The 19,904-nt window shown below is 37.2% G+C and overlaps 1 protein-coding gene across 1 annotated transcript in view; it reads left to right on the forward strand.

The window, feature by feature from the left end:
• The window catches only part of LOC126471065 (galactosylgalactosylxylosylprotein 3-beta-glucuronosyltransferase P-like), a 326,272-nt gene extending 307,498 nt beyond the window's left edge, over window positions 1-18,774 (forward strand). The window contains exons 5-8 of the mRNA XM_050099132.1: window positions 2,643-2,800; window positions 10,801-10,977; window positions 11,232-11,345; window positions 17,593-18,774. Of these exons, the coding sequence (XP_049955089.1) occupies window positions 2,643-2,800; window positions 10,801-10,977; window positions 11,232-11,345; window positions 17,593-17,700 (557 nt within the window). The 3' untranslated portion in view covers window positions 17,701-18,774. The remainder of the gene's footprint in view (window positions 1-2,642; window positions 2,801-10,800; window positions 10,978-11,231; window positions 11,346-17,592) is intronic.
• The last annotated feature ends 1,130 nt before the right edge of the window (window positions 18,775-19,904 follow it).

The following is a 19,904-nucleotide window of genomic DNA, read 5'->3' on the forward strand; positions in this document are numbered from 1 at the left end:
ACATTGCACATTATTCATTACGAACTAACTCGTCGCTTTGTGTGATGGCTCCTAAACAGGCTTTGTTGACTGCTGCAGGGAGCTTCACACATTTTCACTTGATCACTCTCATGCCATTTCCTTTGTAGGGTTCTTGGACTGCTACCTATGCTGGCTAATCAGGGATCTAGTCAGAGACTGACATAACAGCCTGGAAGGTAAGCCCTCACTGTGAGTGCAGCTGCACTAGGGAAGCACTCTGTTGGAACATAACCTCAAATTGCCCTTCAGTTACCACAGGTGTTTACAAACTGGACCATAGGAAACGTGTAGGAAAGAGTCTTTCTTATATGCTCAGAGAACTCATAGATATTCTAACTACCATCCATACCTCAAGTGGCCATTTTGCTGCAGTACATCTTGCAGCAGATCATCCTGTGGGCAGGACCACGTGTTGCCAAAATCGTTTTGAGTATGTTGCAGAAGTTTTGCTGGGAAGCCCTTACACATTCTTCACAGACTCACAATCTCTCCCCATACTATTTCATGTTTTTGGAGCCCTGAAGAAAGACATTCATGGCTGTCAGTTTGCTTCAGTCAAACAGGAGCACACGTAGGTACAACTATGGTCCCGTAGGCAATCAAAAACATTTTTCCATGAAGGTATTAACCACTTGGTCTCACAGTGGGATAAATGTATTAAGAGTGACAGCAATTACTTTTGAAATAATAAACATTTCACTTACTTCATTTCATCTGTTTCATTTTCATTTGACTGTCCCTTATACATAGAATCTGTCCAGTGTCTGCTGGTCTCCTCAAATATGGAAACTTATTTCATGGTTTCTAAAACAAATATTACCATTAATTACATTGTACTCAGTGCAAATTCTTCCAGGTGGCTTCCCCTTTCATTTCTTCTCCCATCTATTTTTCCTTCTGTTTGTTTTCCTACTATCAAGGTCTAGTCTCCCATCACAATGAAATTTATGTCTCCCTTTACTACTTAAGTAACTTCTTTTATCTCATCTTATACTGTTTCAACCCCTTCATCATGTGCAGAGCCAGTATGCATATAAACTTATGTTACTGTGGTGAATGTTGGCTTTGTGTCTACCTCAGCTTCAACAATACATTCACAGTGTTCTTAATACTAGCTTACAGACATCCTGATACATTCTTATTCATTATTAGACCTACTCCTGTGTTATCACTATTCCAGTTTGTATTTATAACCCTGAACTTACCTGAAACAAGCCCTGCTCTTCCTACCACCACATGTTACTAATTCCCACTATGTCTAACTTCTAGGTAACCATTTCTCTTTTTTTAAACTCTCTTACCTACCTATCTGACTAAAGGATCTTACATTCCGCACTCCAACCCATAAATGCCAGTTTTCCTTTTCTTGATGACAACATTCTCCTGAGTGCTCCAAGTCTGGAGATCCAAATGGAGCACCATTTTACATCTGTAATGTTTAACCGTAGAGAATGCAATCATCATCATCAGAAGTCATACTACTTACCTGCATACCCTTGGGAAAAATAATTGCTGTAATCTCCCCTTTCTTTCATCCTTTCACAGTACGAATGTATCAAATTCATGTTGACTAAATATAGTAAGGCTGGAGCAGTAGATCACCCAGACAGTTGCCCCTGCAACAACTGAAATGGCTGCTGCCCTTCTTCAGGCACCACACATTTCTCTGGCCTATCCACAGACACCTACAGTGCTGCTATCTGCATCAATGAGACACACGAACCACCCCACCACCTGTGATTCATCAGAGAGCACAATTGATTATAAATAATGAAAGGAAAAGAAATATAGTTCTGTACTGCAGCTGAGGTAGCTACTCAATAAGTGGAACGATATGTATAAATGCATGGTAATTGCTACAAATTTCCGTTAACTACTTACTAACAGTTTTGAACACAAAATATAACCATTCTTTACAATATCCTTTCTCTCCAAACAATATCATCTCAAATAATAATTATGTAGACTGTTTTTGGATTACAAATTTTGTGAAAGAGCAAGTGAGAGATTGGAAATCAACACGAAGTTATGATTTATTACACATCCCAGACAGAGCAATAATGGTATATATCAGAAATGTGAGCATAAATCCTAGTCTAGTATATAGTTATATTCACCTCAAAGATTTTAAAACAAAGCTGCTTCTCCAATGTTGGGGCAATACAAAGTTTGAAAGCATGAGAAAGCAAGATACCATTTTAAATTAATTACATATGAAAGAAGAAACCGAATCCTTTTCAAATAGTATTTTATCTCATTTTCATTAGCATTATGCTCTAATTTTCAGATTCTGTATCATTCACATTTATACATGCTATCTCCAATGAGAAAATACAATAAGGAAACACACTATTGTCAGTGACGCAAGATATAATATTTTAATCAATTGTTGAGTTAAGTAGTTACAGTAACTTAATGTCATCATAAATAATAAATCTCATACTTTTTGTAATCTTGACTCCAGTCTTGAAGAATTTCATTGCAACTGTCTTATTTTTCATAGTAACAACTCAGTTGATACACTAATTAATTCAATGGGTTATTCAGGGTGATGCACATCTGTGTGCCATATGTTACCTGAATTTTGATTTGTTCTAATTTACTATTTATTTTCTGCACAGCACCAATGCCAGAGGAGTATAAGAAACGGAAAGGAGCCAAACCACGTGGTGTTTCAAATCGCAATAGGGGACTGCAGTGGATAAGAGCAAATGCAACCACAGGGGTTTTTTATTTTGCTGATGATGACAACACTTATGACATTCAGTTATTTGAAGAAGTAAGAAATCACAGATTCTTTTTCACAGAAAGTAGTAGAGAATGATGTGTATGCAGTTCCAGTTGTTTAAGAGTTATTTATGAACTTAAAATCATCTCATAACTCCACTAACTTACATAAAAGTTCTACATTATTACTTCTGAAAAAAATATCATGTGTACTTTCTTAAATTTTCACACTTTCTATTGAACAAGACCATAGAGACATCAGTCCAGTGCTAGCTAATTTAATTTCTTTTACATATAATAAGTGTATAAATTGTTATTCTTCATTTCAAAATATTTTTGGTCAGTTTTGCATATTTTTGTTCTTTTGATTTACCACACTGTCTTCATCAGAATAATTGCAAAGGGTGTTCAGAAACTACACCATGCCTGCAGTCTTACACCTCATCTTAATAATAACTGCACGAGTCCCTATGCAAATCTGCTAATAACATGCGACTTGAGAGTGAAGGCACAAGTATTAGAGATGATAAAAGAGCACAATTTTGTTGGTAGGCTGTAGTTTGGTCATAATGAAAGGTGTGTGCATGATCACATGGTGTCTAAATGAAGAGGATGTGTCAGTTGTGGAGTGTCACCATTTGAGAAGTGTGTTGTGAACACAATGAAAGACAGTACAATATGCATGGTGAGTGATGCAATGAGTAGCCATCTACGTAACAGATAAATCAATTTATGCTTAGTTGATGTGGATGCATTACAATTTCTAGCTTGGTACTGTGAAAATGAACCAGGGGTGTGGCATGCATATCTATAAAGAAAATTAACAGTAAATGAAATGAAGGCATAGTCATATTATGCAATATCAAAACCATACAGACCAACATTATTCTGTTTGATTTTCATACATGCTGTTAATACTTGGTTATAAATGAAAATGTAATTAAATGTTTTGTCCCATTACATTTAATGGTCTTTTACCTGGTCAGTTTAATTTGATTTCTGTACGCTCTTCATATTTCAGAGAGTGCCACAAATAAAGTGAAGATTTGTATTATAGTCAGTATATGTGTAATGTTTTTATTATTACATTGCACAGTCTCTTTGTTACCCCAGCCCACATAGTTGTGCATATTAAAAATCACTTCTGGGACAGGGAGCTGTACTGGCCCCAGATGAAATCTGACAACAAGAGTCGGTATGCTGGCCAGCCTGGATGCGGCAGTTAGGTGGTTTTCTGCATCTCACTAGGTGACTACTGGGATGGTATTACAGTCCCTCTCAGTTACACAATTCACAAACATTTCAGAATCCTCCACTCTCTTTTACATGAATAGCACTGCACACAGACAGTTGGGGCATACCTGTATCCATCCTACAGGGGTAACGAGGTGGCAACAGGAAGGGTATCCAGCCACCCATTAAACAGTTTATACTAACGATGCCAAATCCACTCATAACCCTACAAACCCTACACTGATGCAGGACAACAGCACAAGAAAAAGAAGAGTGAGTGAGTGAGTGAGTGAGTGAGTGAGTGAGTGAGTGAGTGAGTGAGTGAGTGAGTGATTTCCAAATCCCTAGACTCCTCACAGTTTTACAAAAATGTCTCCACAGAACACCTTTCATTTCCTGATTCACTCTCACCTACCTTCTCTCTACTACTTAAAGTACACGAAGAGAACCTTCCAAGCCATCACATTGTGCTAGGTCTCAAAGCCCCTAACTGAATTTGGCTTTGTGCTGGTAGATCAGCACCTTCAACCCATCACACACAATCCCTCATCTTATATTATTGTATAAAATGCACTGTTTCCTGGAGATACTCAAATCAGTTCTCACCACCTTCCTATCTTGGCAAAGTCTTGTCAACATTGATGTAACACCTCTCTACACCAACTTCCCATAGACACAAAAATCTCTTGGCCCTTGAACATTACTCTCCAAACAACGAACTGAAAGTGGCCCAAAACACCTGTTTACAGTCCTATTTGCTATCTATAATTTCTTCATGTTAGTGAGCCAGAACCACAAACAAAACATTGGAATGGGTTCATAAGAACTTGGGTCACCCCGTCCTATTTTGATTGTTCAGTAGGCCACATAGAAGAAGCAGTGCTCAGTTCCAAAAATCTTTGACCTCTGACTTCGTACAGACTCATTATTATTCATTCAATGTGGTCTATTGGTGAAGAAGAATTTCTGGGTTTGCAACTACAGTGTAATATGTTTTTTCGCCTGATATTCACCTAATCTTTCTTGACATAACATGTTACTTCCCTCTCCATGTCATTGGGACTCGCATCCAAATTTGGTTCCCATCAAACCAACCAATAAATGGCAGTCTCTTCATTTCAAAAGATGCTGCCACTTCCATTTCTTGTGCTCTCTCAAACACTCAGGCTATATGTGATATGGTATCTGCTCCAACACCAAGTACTTCAGCACCTTTTCTAATAATCTCTCCCATGTGTTGTTCTCTGCAACAACTCTTGTCCAGAAAGAAATCTCCCAAGCAGTCTACACTTCATTTTGTCAAACTAGCAGTGCTATGACTTCCACAAATATCAGAAGCACTGCTTTCATTGCTCAGTACAACCCAGGCCTCATTAGGTTATCTGACCAGGGCTATGACTTTCTCAAGTCAAGTCCTGAAATTAGATAGTTTTCCTTAATACATTGCCCATTCCGTACACTGCCACCTTCCATTATCCTCCTAACCTTCACACCATGTCTGTCAAACTAGGACATTCCCAGGCCACCATTTCTGCTCCAGAATTTCTGTTCCAGTGTTCCTACTCTTCCTACCACTTACTATATAAACCCCACTCTTGGCCGTTACCAGCCACTACAGTAACACCACTGGCATATTGCACAATATTAAGGGGCTCCAGAAAGGCTCAAAATCATGAAAAGTTCATTTTTTACTTTTTTGCGTTTTCTGAATCTGCAGACTATTACCTTTTAATAGATATATAATTTATTCAATTCCGAAGACTACAACTATTTTTAAATTTTTTTTGAAATGTGTTCTACATGGGCGTGACCCACTGTGGCGCTGTTAAACTGCTGTCAAATGGTGTTATTGTTAACGTCCGTGTTCATCAGGTACATTTTAGTGATGTGAGATAAAGTATGTGTTGTGGCTAACCTGTGATGGTTCAATATATATCGCTGGTGTGATTGTCGATTGTTTCATGTTTATTTACTCTGTCGTTATCTCGAAAATATTCGTAATTAATTCTGTTTCTTGAGTCTCTGTTTTGTTGAAGTATAATAATGAGTAAAAGTAAAGTTATTAGAAATCCTCTGAAGGCTTTTAAGAAAAGGAGAAATGTTGGAAAGCCAAAGGTATGTGTTATTACTGTAAACAATAAAGACGATAACCAAGTGAGTGAACCTAACCTCTCAAGTACACCTGCCCATAGCAGTCAAAGTGGGAAAGAAAATACTTCACAGAAGAAGCTTGGTTCAATGAGTGAAAGTTATGAATGTTTTATGGGCGAATCGGATGTGAATGAAATATTTGATATGTCGGTTCTCAAAGGAATTTTTTCAAACTGTGTAAGATGTATTCATTTTAGTGAAGTTGGTCTGGAACTCTCCATAATAAAGCACGTAGGACTTGCTAGTGAAATACAACTGAAATGTGATAAGTGTTCATACATGACCACCTTTTGGAACAGTGTTGCAGTAACTGCAACTGAAGAAAATGGTAGCAAAATCTACTAACACAACAACGAGTGATGCTTGCTTTAGACAAGGAACGCCTTCGGGCTGCAGACAGGGCTGTAAAGAGTCTAGAAATACAAGCAAGAGTAAACAGGAGGAGGAACAAGAGGAAGCTGGAGGGGGAGTTTGCAGAGGATGAAGATAATCCATCCTATGGACCTGGAATGCACTAAAAAGTTAATCCAATCTTTGTCGCTCGATTCCCAAAACTTTTATTTTCTCATACTAATTACATGTTTTCTAAGGATCTTCCAAACATATTTGTTTCAAACTTTCAGTAAATGTTACACAGTACCTTCTGCATAATTTAACACAGCCTTTTTCCAAAAAATTGTATATTTTTGAATATATAAATAAAAAATTGCAAAAAAATGTTGTGAATTTTCATTACAATTGAAAAAAAATCATCTTTAATAACTGAACTAAAATTTTGTAAAATCCCTGTGTTAAGTTGTAGCCCATATTCCAATAAATAATCTGTAAAGAGTTCAGAGTTCAACTTCCTACCTCAAATACTTTGTGAGGAAAGATGTAATTTATAAGCGTTATTTTAACATCGCAAGTATAGGGCATTCCGGAGCCCCTTAAAAGAAGGGCTAAATGTAAAACTACCCATGTTGTTGCCCACCCAGCTAGCTGTGTGGTGTAACGTGCTGCTTTCTGAGCAGGAAGCCATGCCGGTCCCCGGCACAAATACACCCGGAGGATTTGTGGCGAGGTCCAGTGTGCTGGCCAGCCTGTGGATGGTTTCTAAGGTGGTTTTCTATCTGCCTCAGCAAATGCGGGCTGGTTCCCCTTATTCCACCTCAGTTACACTACGTCAGGGATTGTTGTGCATACACTGTCTCCACATACGCATACGCCATAATTATTCTACCATGCAAACATTGGGGATACACTCATCTGGTGTGAGACGTTCCCAAAGGGGGATGGGGGGGGGGGGTTTCCATTGGGGGCCAAACCACACAATAACCATATAACCCTGGGTTTGGTGTGGGGCAGCGGTGAGGTGGGTGCACTGCTGTGGCCTGTTATGGGGCTGTGAACCACTGAGGGCTATGGCAGGACAAAGCCTCTCCATCTCTAGGTCCCGGTTCAATACACAGTACACACACCCATGTTTTTTGTAAGTTCACATGTGTTTACTGAATAGTTTTCTACATAATGATGACCACCACCCATATAACAGAACTTATGAATGTTCACGGAAGTCTGGTCCACCTTTGGGATTTCCAGAACCCACACATTGAGTATACACTACAGAATGATTCAAGAGACGTGTGTGTCTGCTATTTCACACAAGGAATTTGAATCCTCGCACCTAGTACTAATATCTCTGAATTCTAGATGCGAGAAGTCACTCTCCATGGTATCGTCTCATCCTATTACCCTCCTTCACTTAACAACAGTTAACGTAACCTTCCTTTCTTGTATGTGGTTTGTTCTATTTTGATCTTATTTTGTTTTGTTTTTATTTACTTCTCCCTACACTTTCACTCATATTAGCTACACCTCCCACTTTGTTCTCTTTTTGCCTTTGCCTATCATTTTTGCTTTTCTTTTTGTTCTTTAATTGCATTTGTCTTTGTTCATTTCACTTCTGTTCCTCTTTTAATCCAATTTGGCTTCACCTCAGTTCTTTCCATCATCTTTGAGCTGAATCTGGCACAACACTTCTTAATGTACTGTAATTGCCTAGCCTGTTGTCTGAGTCACTTACCCTTCCCATTTCCTTCCCAGGAGAAGGAACCTATTCTTCCGAAAGTTAGGAGTATTGCCTTTTATTTTAAAGGTTTGTATTGGCAATAATTGAAGTTATTGTGACACTACTTGAAGGCAGATACTACCCAGTCTCTCTATCTGTATGTGGTTTCAAGTCCTTAATAGTTTTGTGGTTAGCATCACTTTTTGCTGACAAAGAGGCCCCAAGTTCAATTTTTGATGGAAACATCAGAGTCTTTTGCAACCTGCCAAGATATCTGTGAATGTTAAAGTGTCACTTCTGAGATAGATAGATGTGCCAGCCCCAGACCAAATGCGTCAGGTGTACTAACTATGAACGTCAGTACGGCAGCCAGCCTGAATGTGATTTTTAGGTGGTTTTCCACATTCCACTAGGTGAATACTGTGCTGGTACCCACATCCCACTTCAGTCGAAGTTACATATTCCACAAACAATCAGAAAACTTTTGCTCAATTTCTCTTGACTAACACTACACACAGATAGTTGGGGTGCACATATTCCATCCCAAGGGGTAAAGGGGCAAGGAGTGGCAACAAGAAGGCTATTTGGCCACCCATTAAATTAACCATGCCAAATCCATTCATAAACATGTTGATCCTGCACCAATGCAAAACAAAAGCATGAGAAAAAGAAGAGTGTTTTGCAGTTAATATAAAGATGTAGAAAGGTTTCCACTAAGCTCCGTCAGTGTAACTGAATATTTGCTTTAATATATGTGCTGTTCTGCTGACAAGAAAAGTCATCAGTGTGGGCCACTTTAAAGGTTTGTCTGAGATAATAGGTGATGTCACACTTTTACTAACTTTCAACACCTAAACTTGAACTCTGTCAGCAGTGAGTACCATGCAAACATTGGTACTTAAAAATGCTTAAAGATCAGATACCACATTTCCAAAACTGAACTTCAGCTTAGCTGAGTAGTGTAACACAATGGGAAGTAAAACTCAAAGTTTAATTAAGTGGACAATGCTTTTATTTCTGTTTCCTTATCAGTCTCTGATAGGCTCAGAATTTGGCATAACAATGAATTTTAAAAAGATTTTTTTTACAGGTAGTACATAGAATTACTGTTTTGAAGTATAGTCACCAAGGTCATTGAGACATTTGCTGTAATAGTCTACCAGCTTTCCAGTCCCCTCTCAAAAAAGGCTGCTGCTAGTCAGGCCAAGCCATCATGATTTCCTGCGGCTCCTCATTTGAGATGAAATTACATTTGCCCAACTACTTCTTTATCTTCAGAATATGATGGAAGTAGCTTGAAACCAGTCCGAACTGTTAAGCCCCTTCCACTTAAATAACTGGAGGTGATCTTGAATGCCTCCAGCAGCATGTTGTTGGACAGTACCTTATCATGCAGCAGCATAATGCCTCATGATAGCAAGTACCTACCAATGGTTGTAAAGAAAATTTATAGATTTTCCAACAATAAATGATATGCAGCCACACTGACTGTTTACCCAGTGGTAGACATACTATGCTCCTTCAAATGAGTAAGGATGATTAGGATTTACCATTACATCAGTGACACGCTCATTAGAGATGATCCTCAAATGAGAAGCTGTTGGGCACCATAACGAGATGGCCCAATTAACAGACCATAGACTTATTTGCCAAAGCAACTGGAAAACTAGTGCCCCATTATAAGTAATGTCTCTGTCACTGTAGTGAATATGTTGAAAATGATTCAATACACATACATAGTATTTAATTTCTGGTTAATTAAAAATTGGAAAGAGGGCCCCATGTACAATTAAACATCAGCAAATCCTATTACACCTACTTCAACAACAGCTACAGTTTCCAGAGATGCCATTCACATTGTAAATATTGTGTGATAGTCCAAAAGGTGGTAATTACAATTTTAAATTTTGAACAATACCATGTTTCCTCAGTCTAGTACTCTGCTTATTTCTCATTACAAGAAAATCAGCCCAAATTTTTTTATTTGAATTTTGTGAAACATGTGCATGCCTTAAATATTTTAACAACCTCATGAAGCCTGATAGTAGCAAATAAAAACCTCCTTCTAAGTATGAGGCATGTTTTTTTAAGTAAGGTCCATTTGAACATAGGTACACAATGAAAGGTTATTTCAAAAAAGTAAATTTATTTTCGTAAAGTAAATGCTTCACTTTATTTTTTGACATAGTTGCCAAGTTTGTTGAAACATGTATCATACCTCTCAACCAATTTTAAAATACCCTCTTCATAAAAACTTGCCGCCTGCTCTGATAACTAAGAGTTCACTGCCATTTGAGGTGTTGTTTGAGGTGGAGGAACAGATGGTAATCGCTCAGTGCAAGATCAGGACTATAGGCTGGGTGGTCTAAAACTTCCCAGCCAAAACTGTCCAATAAATTGCGGGTCTGACCTGCAGTGTGATTTATCTAAAGTCTCATTTTTATCATGTCTTTACCCCCTCTTCACCTACTATCTCTCTGTTTGCCGCCTTCTCATCCATTCCTTTTCTTGTATCTCACAGTTTCACTTCGTATGTGCTAGAGGTGTCTAATTTTAATCTAATGATTCTTTTTTAGGGCAAAGTATTTTCTGTAATCAGTGTCTTGTACTTCTTACAGATGCGATCTACTAAGAGAGTAGCGATGTGGCCTGTAGGCTTGTGCACAAAATATGGTCTTAGCACACCTGTGGTTGCAGATGGCAGATTCAAGGGCTTCTATGATGGTTGGGTTGCTGGACGCAAATTTCCTGTAGATATGGCAGGGTTTGCAGTCAGTGTGGAATTCTTGCTGCAGGTAAGCCACTGCTAACATTTCAATATTAAATAGAGAAGTACAGAAGTGTAATTAATTATCTGCAGTAACTATTTTTGTAAACAAGGCAGTTATTGAGTGTATTTGTTGAAGTTTGATTTTTCAAGTGTTATCACAACCTGAGAATAAGAGAAGAATGTATGAACTGTTACTTATCTGCTCAACAGGTGCATGTATCTATACTATAAGAAATCCTTATGTATTTATGTAAAAGTTTCATAACTTTATATTTACAGAGACCGAAAGCTTCCATGCCATACAAGCCTGGCTTTGAAGAAGATGGTTTTTTGAAAAGCCTGGCACCATTTGAGCCCCATGAAATAGAACTAAAAGCCAACAACTGCACCAAGGTAACATTAAACCCATTAAGTCCAGAATCATACAGTACATTGTCTGTATATGATCATATGGGCCATGTAAATAAGCCAATATGTAAGGGAATATTATTTTATGGAAAAATAGAATATCAATGACAAAATAAACTGTACCAGAATTTGGCATCTATCACTACATAAATTTTAAGGAGAGAGAAAATCTGTGTGCTATGTACATTCTATATTTGCTACTTTAAAATTTTAATAACAGAGGCCGGGATGTTTATTAAAATACCAAACTTTATTAAAAAAGAAAATTTGATATTTTTAAATTACTTCCTTATACAATTGTTTTTCAATTTAACAAAACTGTTGCCTGTGAGTGTATCCATGTGAAGATAGACAGTTTTGGTCAACAGAAAACTGTCATCACCATTATTATTATTATTATTATTATTATTATTATTATTATTATTATTAGCAGCAGCAGCAGCAGCATTTGTAGTAGGTGCCATTTGACATTCACTGCTAGATAAAGGCCTTCTCTAGACATTTCAGTGCATTGCGGTCTTCAGAGTTACACCTCCATGCTACATCTGTATTTTTCTTAATGTCATCTATACACTTTTTTTAGGTTGTCTTCTTCATCTTTTCTTATCTCCTGTCTACCTCTGCTTCATTTTCAGTATCATGATGATTAAATTTTGTGCTTCAATCTAATCCCTGGTATATTCATTTGTCTGTTGATACCTCCCAGTAATTCCCAACAGACATCACTCCATTGATAACCAAACAACACTCATTTTTTGAATATTTTTCTCATTAAAAGTCCACATCATGTTGCCAAAATCCATGTTTGTTACAGACACTGTTTGCAATCTCTGTGCTTCAGACATGTCAGTATCTTGATCTTGAAAATTTGGTTTGTTTACCAAAAGCACCCCATGCTATTTTACCTCTTGTAGAGTATTTCTTTTGCTGTCCAACCAACCATTGTCTTCAATTGCCCTAAATACAAAAACTCGTGGACTTTTTATACACTGCTGGAAAAAAATTGGTACACTGTTTTAGAGGCTTCCAGTTGACTCAAGATTTATAGTCACAACAGCAAATATGGTGTACATGAAATGATTAGATTTCAAGATCAATACCACAGGCAGTTCTGATGTATCAGGTATCAACCCATGTTGAAACACCCATATTTGTTCATGGTGTAGCTTCCATGGGTGGCATTGGAGGCACTGACTCAGGCATCCAGCCAATTATACAGATGGCAAATACTATCGTGGGATATGTTATGCCACACTTGCTCCACCTGTTTACATAGTTCTGTAAGAGTTGTTAGTCGATGAGTCACATGAGTCCCTGTCCCATCATACCCCACATGTGGTCAATAGGAGACAAGTCCGGAGATCGTGCTGGCCAGGGAAGTTGCTGCATGTTTTACACAGCACATTGAATTTCACAGGCAGCATGTGGATGAGTATTATTCTGTTGGAACAACACATCACCTTCCTGTTGCCAGAATGGAAAAAGGACTGGTCTAATAATATTCTGCACATGCTGAACACTTGTTAGCATCCCCTCCAGGAACACCAAAGGTGAATGAGAGTTGTACCTTACTGCACCAAAGACCATAAGGTCTGAGATGCAGCCAATGTGTCTGGATGAATGCACTCTGAGACAGTGCTCATCAGGTCTATGTCATAAGTGCAAATGACCATCACTTGCATGCAGGCAGAATCTGCTCTTATTGCTGAAGACCACAGTGCACCATTCCATCTTCCAAGTGATCCACTGATGGCACCAGTCAAGCCACACACGTTGATGGTGTGACATGAACGGAAGGTGGGCTATAGGTGTGCCTGCCTGTAGTTCCACTGCTAATAACCAGTTGGCAACAGTTCGTGTTGACACACCTGGGCTCATAAGCCCTCTTATCTGTGCTATGGTAACTGTACAATCTGCCACTGCTGCCCTTACAATACAATGATCTTGGTGGGCATCTGTACTGTGTGGACATCCAGAACTTCATTTATGGGTGTGAGAATGTTTCCATGACCACTGATACAAGCATCATTGCACAACTTATGCAGTACATACAATCTGTATGGTATCCTTTCACTTGGAAGGCCACAATGTGACCCATTTCAGACTCACTTAGTTGGCTGCAAGAATCATGAGTGTGTCTCCATGGCATGATGGCATGGTTACTTCTTTGCTTCATACATTTGCACCACACTAAATCTTCTGACTGTGAGCATTTCCTATCAAAGGGAAAACACAAATGGCACTCTGGTAGCTATGCCACTATGCTATTTATTGGCAGACAATGTTGAAACCATTATCAGTACAGCTACTATCCCCCAGGTGGCATATGCCATCATCAGATCAAAATCAACATTGTCTTTCCAGTGTACTTTTTCCCCTTGACCTTGCTAATTTGTACTGATTTCTTTTTGATGTATTGATTATACATTATTTTAGCTTTATTGTGATGGGGCCTCAGATCTACTTTTAACTTTGTCTATTAATTTCCTCCATTAATTGTGGAAGTTTATTTGTACTGTAGAGAAATCATATGATGTCCTCACCAAAGTGAAGGTGATTCATATACAGTATGCTCCTGTAACATATATTCCTCCTACTTTTTTCGGTTTATGGATATGAAAATATTATGCATAGTTTCAGATAGTACTTTTGGTCTTATGGAACATCCTTTCTGATGCCCTTTCAATTCTGAATATTCCACTATAACGGAGTCTTATGGAATCTGTAGCATTGATATACATAGGTTTCATGAGGGCTAATAGTACAGATTTGTTTAAAACAAATCAGAACCTTCCTCATTCTATAAATTGCAGCAAAAATGGTTACTCACATTCTATTCTATAATTTCGTTCAAGACTTGCAAATAATCCATTGTGCTACATCTGCTTCTAAAGCCTCGTTTTACTTCCAATTCAGTCAAATCCAATTTCTTTCTATGGAGCTGGAGATAATTTTAGTGAATATCTGTACATTATGGCAATTAGAGCAGCAGATCCAAAATTTTATCTCTGCACTGTCTACATACTTGTGAAAGTAGAACAATTACAATGTTCAAAAATAGTTTTCTTTGATTTAGTTCCATAGCTTTGAGTAATCATAGAAATGCCATTAAGTAACACATGAAGCTGCTGTATAATTTATTTTTAATTGTAGAAGCAGTTACGGTTGGAGGCCATTTCCCAGTACAAATTTTTATCATCAGCTTGTGTTGCGTATAAGCAACTGTCTTTGCATGACAAAATGTTGTTTATAAATATGATATTTTGACATTAGTTTTAATATATAATATTTATAAATAACATTTTGTCATGAAATATATTTAGAAATCCACAGTTACAAAACTTTGTATTGGAAACTGGTTTCTGATCAAAACCAGTCCCACACTTAAAATAAATTATACAGCAGCTTCAGATGTTACATAATATCATTCTGTGAATTACAGTATCATTCAGATCTTGGGGAACTTATCTTACTCCACAGATCTTCTGTAAAAATGCTTGCCTATTTCTTTTCTATTACTTTTTTCTCACACTTGAATTATTTCTGTTGAAACGCCATTATTTCCAGATGCCTTTCCTTTCCTCATCTCTTGGAGGCTTTATACACGTCATTTGACATTACTACTATGTTATCATTATTCATTCTCTGTGTTTTTTATTCAGATAGAGAACTATAAAAACATTTACATAAATCTTTTTAATGCATGTACAACTTTCTCTCCGTTTTTAGTAAGTGTGCCTTATGTCAACTTAATTGCTTAAATGTAACATCTATTCAGCATAAGTTTTGCTTTTCCTCATATTCATACTGTTTTCAATTATTTCTGTTACAAAATGTTAATTATGTCCTCTCACATCCTTCTGAAAACATCTGAATAGTTTAGTTCAGTTTTCAGCAGATTCTATCATACTTCTATTGCTTTTAATTGATACTCTCATTCTCATTAATGTTTACATTGCATCATTTGAAATTTTCTTTGCTTTCTTTTTCCTTTCTTTTTCCCTGCAAGGTATTTTGACTGTTTGTGTAAGTTTGATCGTTAGTTAATTTTCTTTCCATTTGTGACTGTATAGTTTTTTATAACGTAGTATAACACCCTACTTCTAAAAAAGTCTCACTATCTACAATTACAATTCATTGCCCAACAAGTTTGTATCTCTCCAGTTTTATATCTATTTTATTCTACATGTAATGAGTCTATGAATAATGTGGAGAATAGTAATTATTTCATTACAGACATGGTAGCATTTGATTATCACCATCAAGGGAAAACATATAGTTAGCTTTCAATATCTGCAAATAACACATCCAGTTTAATTCTGTGAGAAGTATTTACATCCAGAGCATCTGTCCATTTTTGTTAAAAACAGTACTGTTCCTTTTATAGAGGCAAAAAAATTATATAAATTTCTTATTAATTTTTACATCATATTTCTCTCTTTTTAATTTTTTTTCAATTTCTACCTTTTTGACAACTACTTCATGCCATGTTACTCTGTTATACTTCAGTGTCCTCTTTCCTCTCACCTTCTGAGAATTATGTAGTGTGACTACTGCCCTCCATTTCCATCATACATATGTGTATGTTGTATTACTGATAACAATGAGGAATTTAAAACTGTGACATACATTAGTACATACAGTGATAGATGGAAGGTGGCAGTGTGAATGAGCTTATTATCCTTATAATCGAATTAGAGATCCTTGCTTCAATTCATTTCTGTCGTATATAAGCATGGTACTGCTTATGTTTAATTATTACTGTTGCATTATTAACTACAGTAAACATTTAATAGATATGATGTTAGTATCATTTGTAATCATTTCATTGTTAGTACATAATGAATGTTAAGAAACCCAGGATAAATTGGAAAGTACACTGAAGCACCAAAGAAACTGGTATATGCATGCACATTCAAATACAGAGATATGTAAACAGGCAGAATACGGCGCTGCAGTCGGCAATGCCTATATAGGAAAACAAGTGTCTGGCGCAGTTGTTAGATTGGTTGCTGCTGCTACAATGACAGATTATCAAGGATTAAGTGAGTTTGAATGTGGTGTTATAGTCAGTGCACAAGCAATGGGACACAGCATCTCCAAGGTAGCAATGAAGTGGTGTTTTTTCCATACGAGCATTTCACAAGTGTGCCGTGAATATCAGGAATCTGATAAAACATCAAATCTCCAACATTGCTGTGGCCAGAAAAGATCCTGCAACAACAGGACTAATGACAACTGAAGAGAATTGTTCCACATGCCAGAAGTGCAAATCTTCTGTAGATTTCAATGCTGGGCCATCAAAAAGTGTCAGCGTGTGAACCATTCAACAAAACATAATTTATATGGGGTTTCAGAGTCGAAGGCCCACTCATATACCCTTGATGACTGGACAACTCAAAGCTTTACACCTCACCTGGGCCCGTCCACACCAGCATTGGACTGTTGATGACTGGAAACATGTTGGCTGTTCTGACGAGTCTTGTTTCAAAAAGTATCGAGCAGATGGATGTGTACGAGTATGGAGACAACGTCATTAATCCATGGACCCTGCATGTCAGTAAGGGACTGTTCAAGCTGGTGGAGGCTCTGTAATGGTGTGGAACATGTGCAGTCGGAGTTATAAGAGATGCCTGATACATCAAGATACAACTCTGACAGGTGACACATACATAAGCATCCTGTCTGATCACCTGCATCCATTCATGTCCATTGGGCATTCTGACTGACTTAGGCAATTCCAGCAGGATAATGCAACACCCCACATGTTCAGCATTCTGCTGGGCATCAAACTCCCCAGACATGAACATTACTGAGCATATCTGGGATGCCTTGCATCTTGCTGTTCAGAAGAGACCTCCATCCCCTCATAATCTTACGGATTTATGGATAGCCCTGCAGGATTCATGGTGTCATTTCCCTCCAGCACTACTTCAGGCATTAGTCGAGTCCATGCTACGTTGTGTTGCAGCACTACTGCATGCTCGGGGGGGGGGGCCCTACGCGATATTCGGCAGGTGTACTAATTTCTTTGGCTTTTCAGTGTATTTTGCTATACTTTGTAGGAATATTAAAATATACACTTCAGGCATAGAAAAAGTATGCAATATCATTTTACCTTAATTACTAACAATTTCAGTCAGTTGATGATTACAGAATATTGACAAACAAATTATTAAAAAAAATACTGACCCAGACAATTTTTTGTGATAATTTCTTGTGATTGTTTTAGGTACTGGTGTGGCACACTCAGACTAAGAAGAATGAAGCATCAGCAGCTCTAGACATGAAAAAATACAATAATACAAATTTGGTACTTCTCAAGAAAATAATTGTGTAGGGCAGTTCAATCACAGATGATATAAATGTAACTGAAGTGCCATCATAACATTCAGAACCTGTGATATGAAAGTATTTTCTGCTGATTTCATTAATTGAAAGTCACATTTCATACTTCCATTTAAATACTGAAAAATTTTCACACTAAAACTAGTAATGAATATTTTCTTATCAGTAAATTCTTCCTTTGATCTTCAGCTATTGAGATGATAACTTTATCATACCCTAAAAAGTTTACATCTTAATGGTAAACCTATAACTTTCTTCTAAATCAAAAGAAATACTCGTTTTTGAAATCTCCTTCTACGTATTCCTTCATTTGTAAAAGTATTACCCATATCATTGCTGTAACAAGGTGCTTTCCATTTTATAAATTAGGAACCAATAATTAGCTTAAGAAATTTGCAGCTGTGATCTATAAAAATATGGACTAATACATACCTGCTTGAACACCAAGAAGCTATCATATGGCTGTAACGATTGCTCCATCATTGTTAAAAGTAGAAAAAGTAAGAAAGGAATAGAATATTCATTTGTGTGTGCCTCCATGTGTAAGTATATATATCTGTGCTTGTGTGTGTGTGTGTGTGTGTGTGTGTGTGTGTGTGTGTGTGTGTGTGTGTGTGTGTGTGTGTGTGTAGAGAGAGAGAGAGAGAGAGAGAGAGAGAGAGAGAGAAAACAAGTGACCGTAATGTATGTACAATGTGCTAGGTCAAAGACATAAAGTGCTCATAAACGCATTTTGACTGTAGTTATGCAATACCTGAATCACAGAGACCAGGCCATTGTAGAATGCAATAATATATTTATTTGCCTAAAGTAGATATTCTAAAATACCTGTGTCATTCAGACTATCAATACAACTCACTTTGAACAATAAACAAACATGTAATATCCTAGTTGTAAGTACCTATGTTATCACTATAGGATTGTCACACTGGCAGGGATTTTACATGCCTTGAATACAATGTGGTTGTAAATTGATAAATTATGTTTTCGTGTAATAATGTACTGAGCCCTGTAATTATTTTGTGATGATGTCCATTAAGAATACAAGCAGTCTTTTGACTCACTGGTTATTCTATTACTTTACCAAATACCCTTGGAGTTTATGTTTCCTCAACTTCATAAATGCTGTATTATTTATACAATGCATGTCAGGTACACATTTATCACATAGCTACAGAAGCTGATTTGAGCTTACGTTAGTTGACCACAGTATCATTGCACCTGGGAGCACTTTGGTCAGCTTATTGTAAGTCAGTGTGTGATTGGGATTGTGGAAGGAAGAAAGAATAATACAACTACAGTTATGCGATGGAAACTGCACCAGGTGTGGTGATCAGAGTTATGATGTGGATTGTCCATCAGGCAGGAGGTAGACATGAAGTTCTTCAACTGCAATATCTGTTTCACAGGACTGCGTTCCAGTTTCATCCTCCATGTCAGTTTCCATGTCACTGTCATCATCACGTTCATCTTCACTCTCCAGACCAACATTGATTATTATATTCTGTATTGCTTTTCTCACTAACCACCTCTCTGCACCAATATGTTCACAAGCTTTTAACCAATCATGTTGGGTACTCTTAAAGACTCTTCGCTTACTTATTTTGAGGGAATTATATTAATGGAAGACAGGTTTTATTTGCAATTTTTCATTTCAGTGTATTTCAGATTAGCTGTATAAGGTTTAAATCACAGTCATGTAGTGAAAGCCTCAAAACAACATATCCCTTATGTTTGACAATGGCATCTGTTTTAAAAACAGGCTTTGACTTATTGTAATGCACAGTTAGTAGAAGCTCACTTCTCGTTAAGCATAGTTCAAAACTGATTTTGTTCTGAATGAGCGATTCCATTATGCCATTTCTTTTTTTTTTTTTTTTTTTTTTTTTTTTTTTTTTTTTTTTTTTTTTTTTTTTTTTGAGTTGCAGTAGTGGAGGTTTTATTTGTCTGAAAAGTATGATATGGTGTGTTATAATGAACAACAGTACTATCAGCTGGGATGTGAGGAATCAGTTTCTCTTTTAACCACGTGTGATAACTATCCCCATTCTTATCTTCATGATAATCCTGGGATTCCAATTTCGAATCATAAACCAACTCTGCTACCTCTATGAAACCCATTGCTCCTACAGGATGAACAGCAATAGTTCTTTGACCTGCAGTGCTATTAGTCATTACACCTAGATATTCTTCAGA

The sequence above is a fragment of the Schistocerca serialis genome, chromosome 3 (assembly GCF_023864345.2).
Source record: "Schistocerca serialis cubense isolate TAMUIC-IGC-003099 chromosome 3, iqSchSeri2.2, whole genome shotgun sequence".
Lineage (NCBI taxonomy): Eukaryota > Metazoa > Arthropoda > Insecta > Orthoptera > Acrididae > Schistocerca > Schistocerca serialis.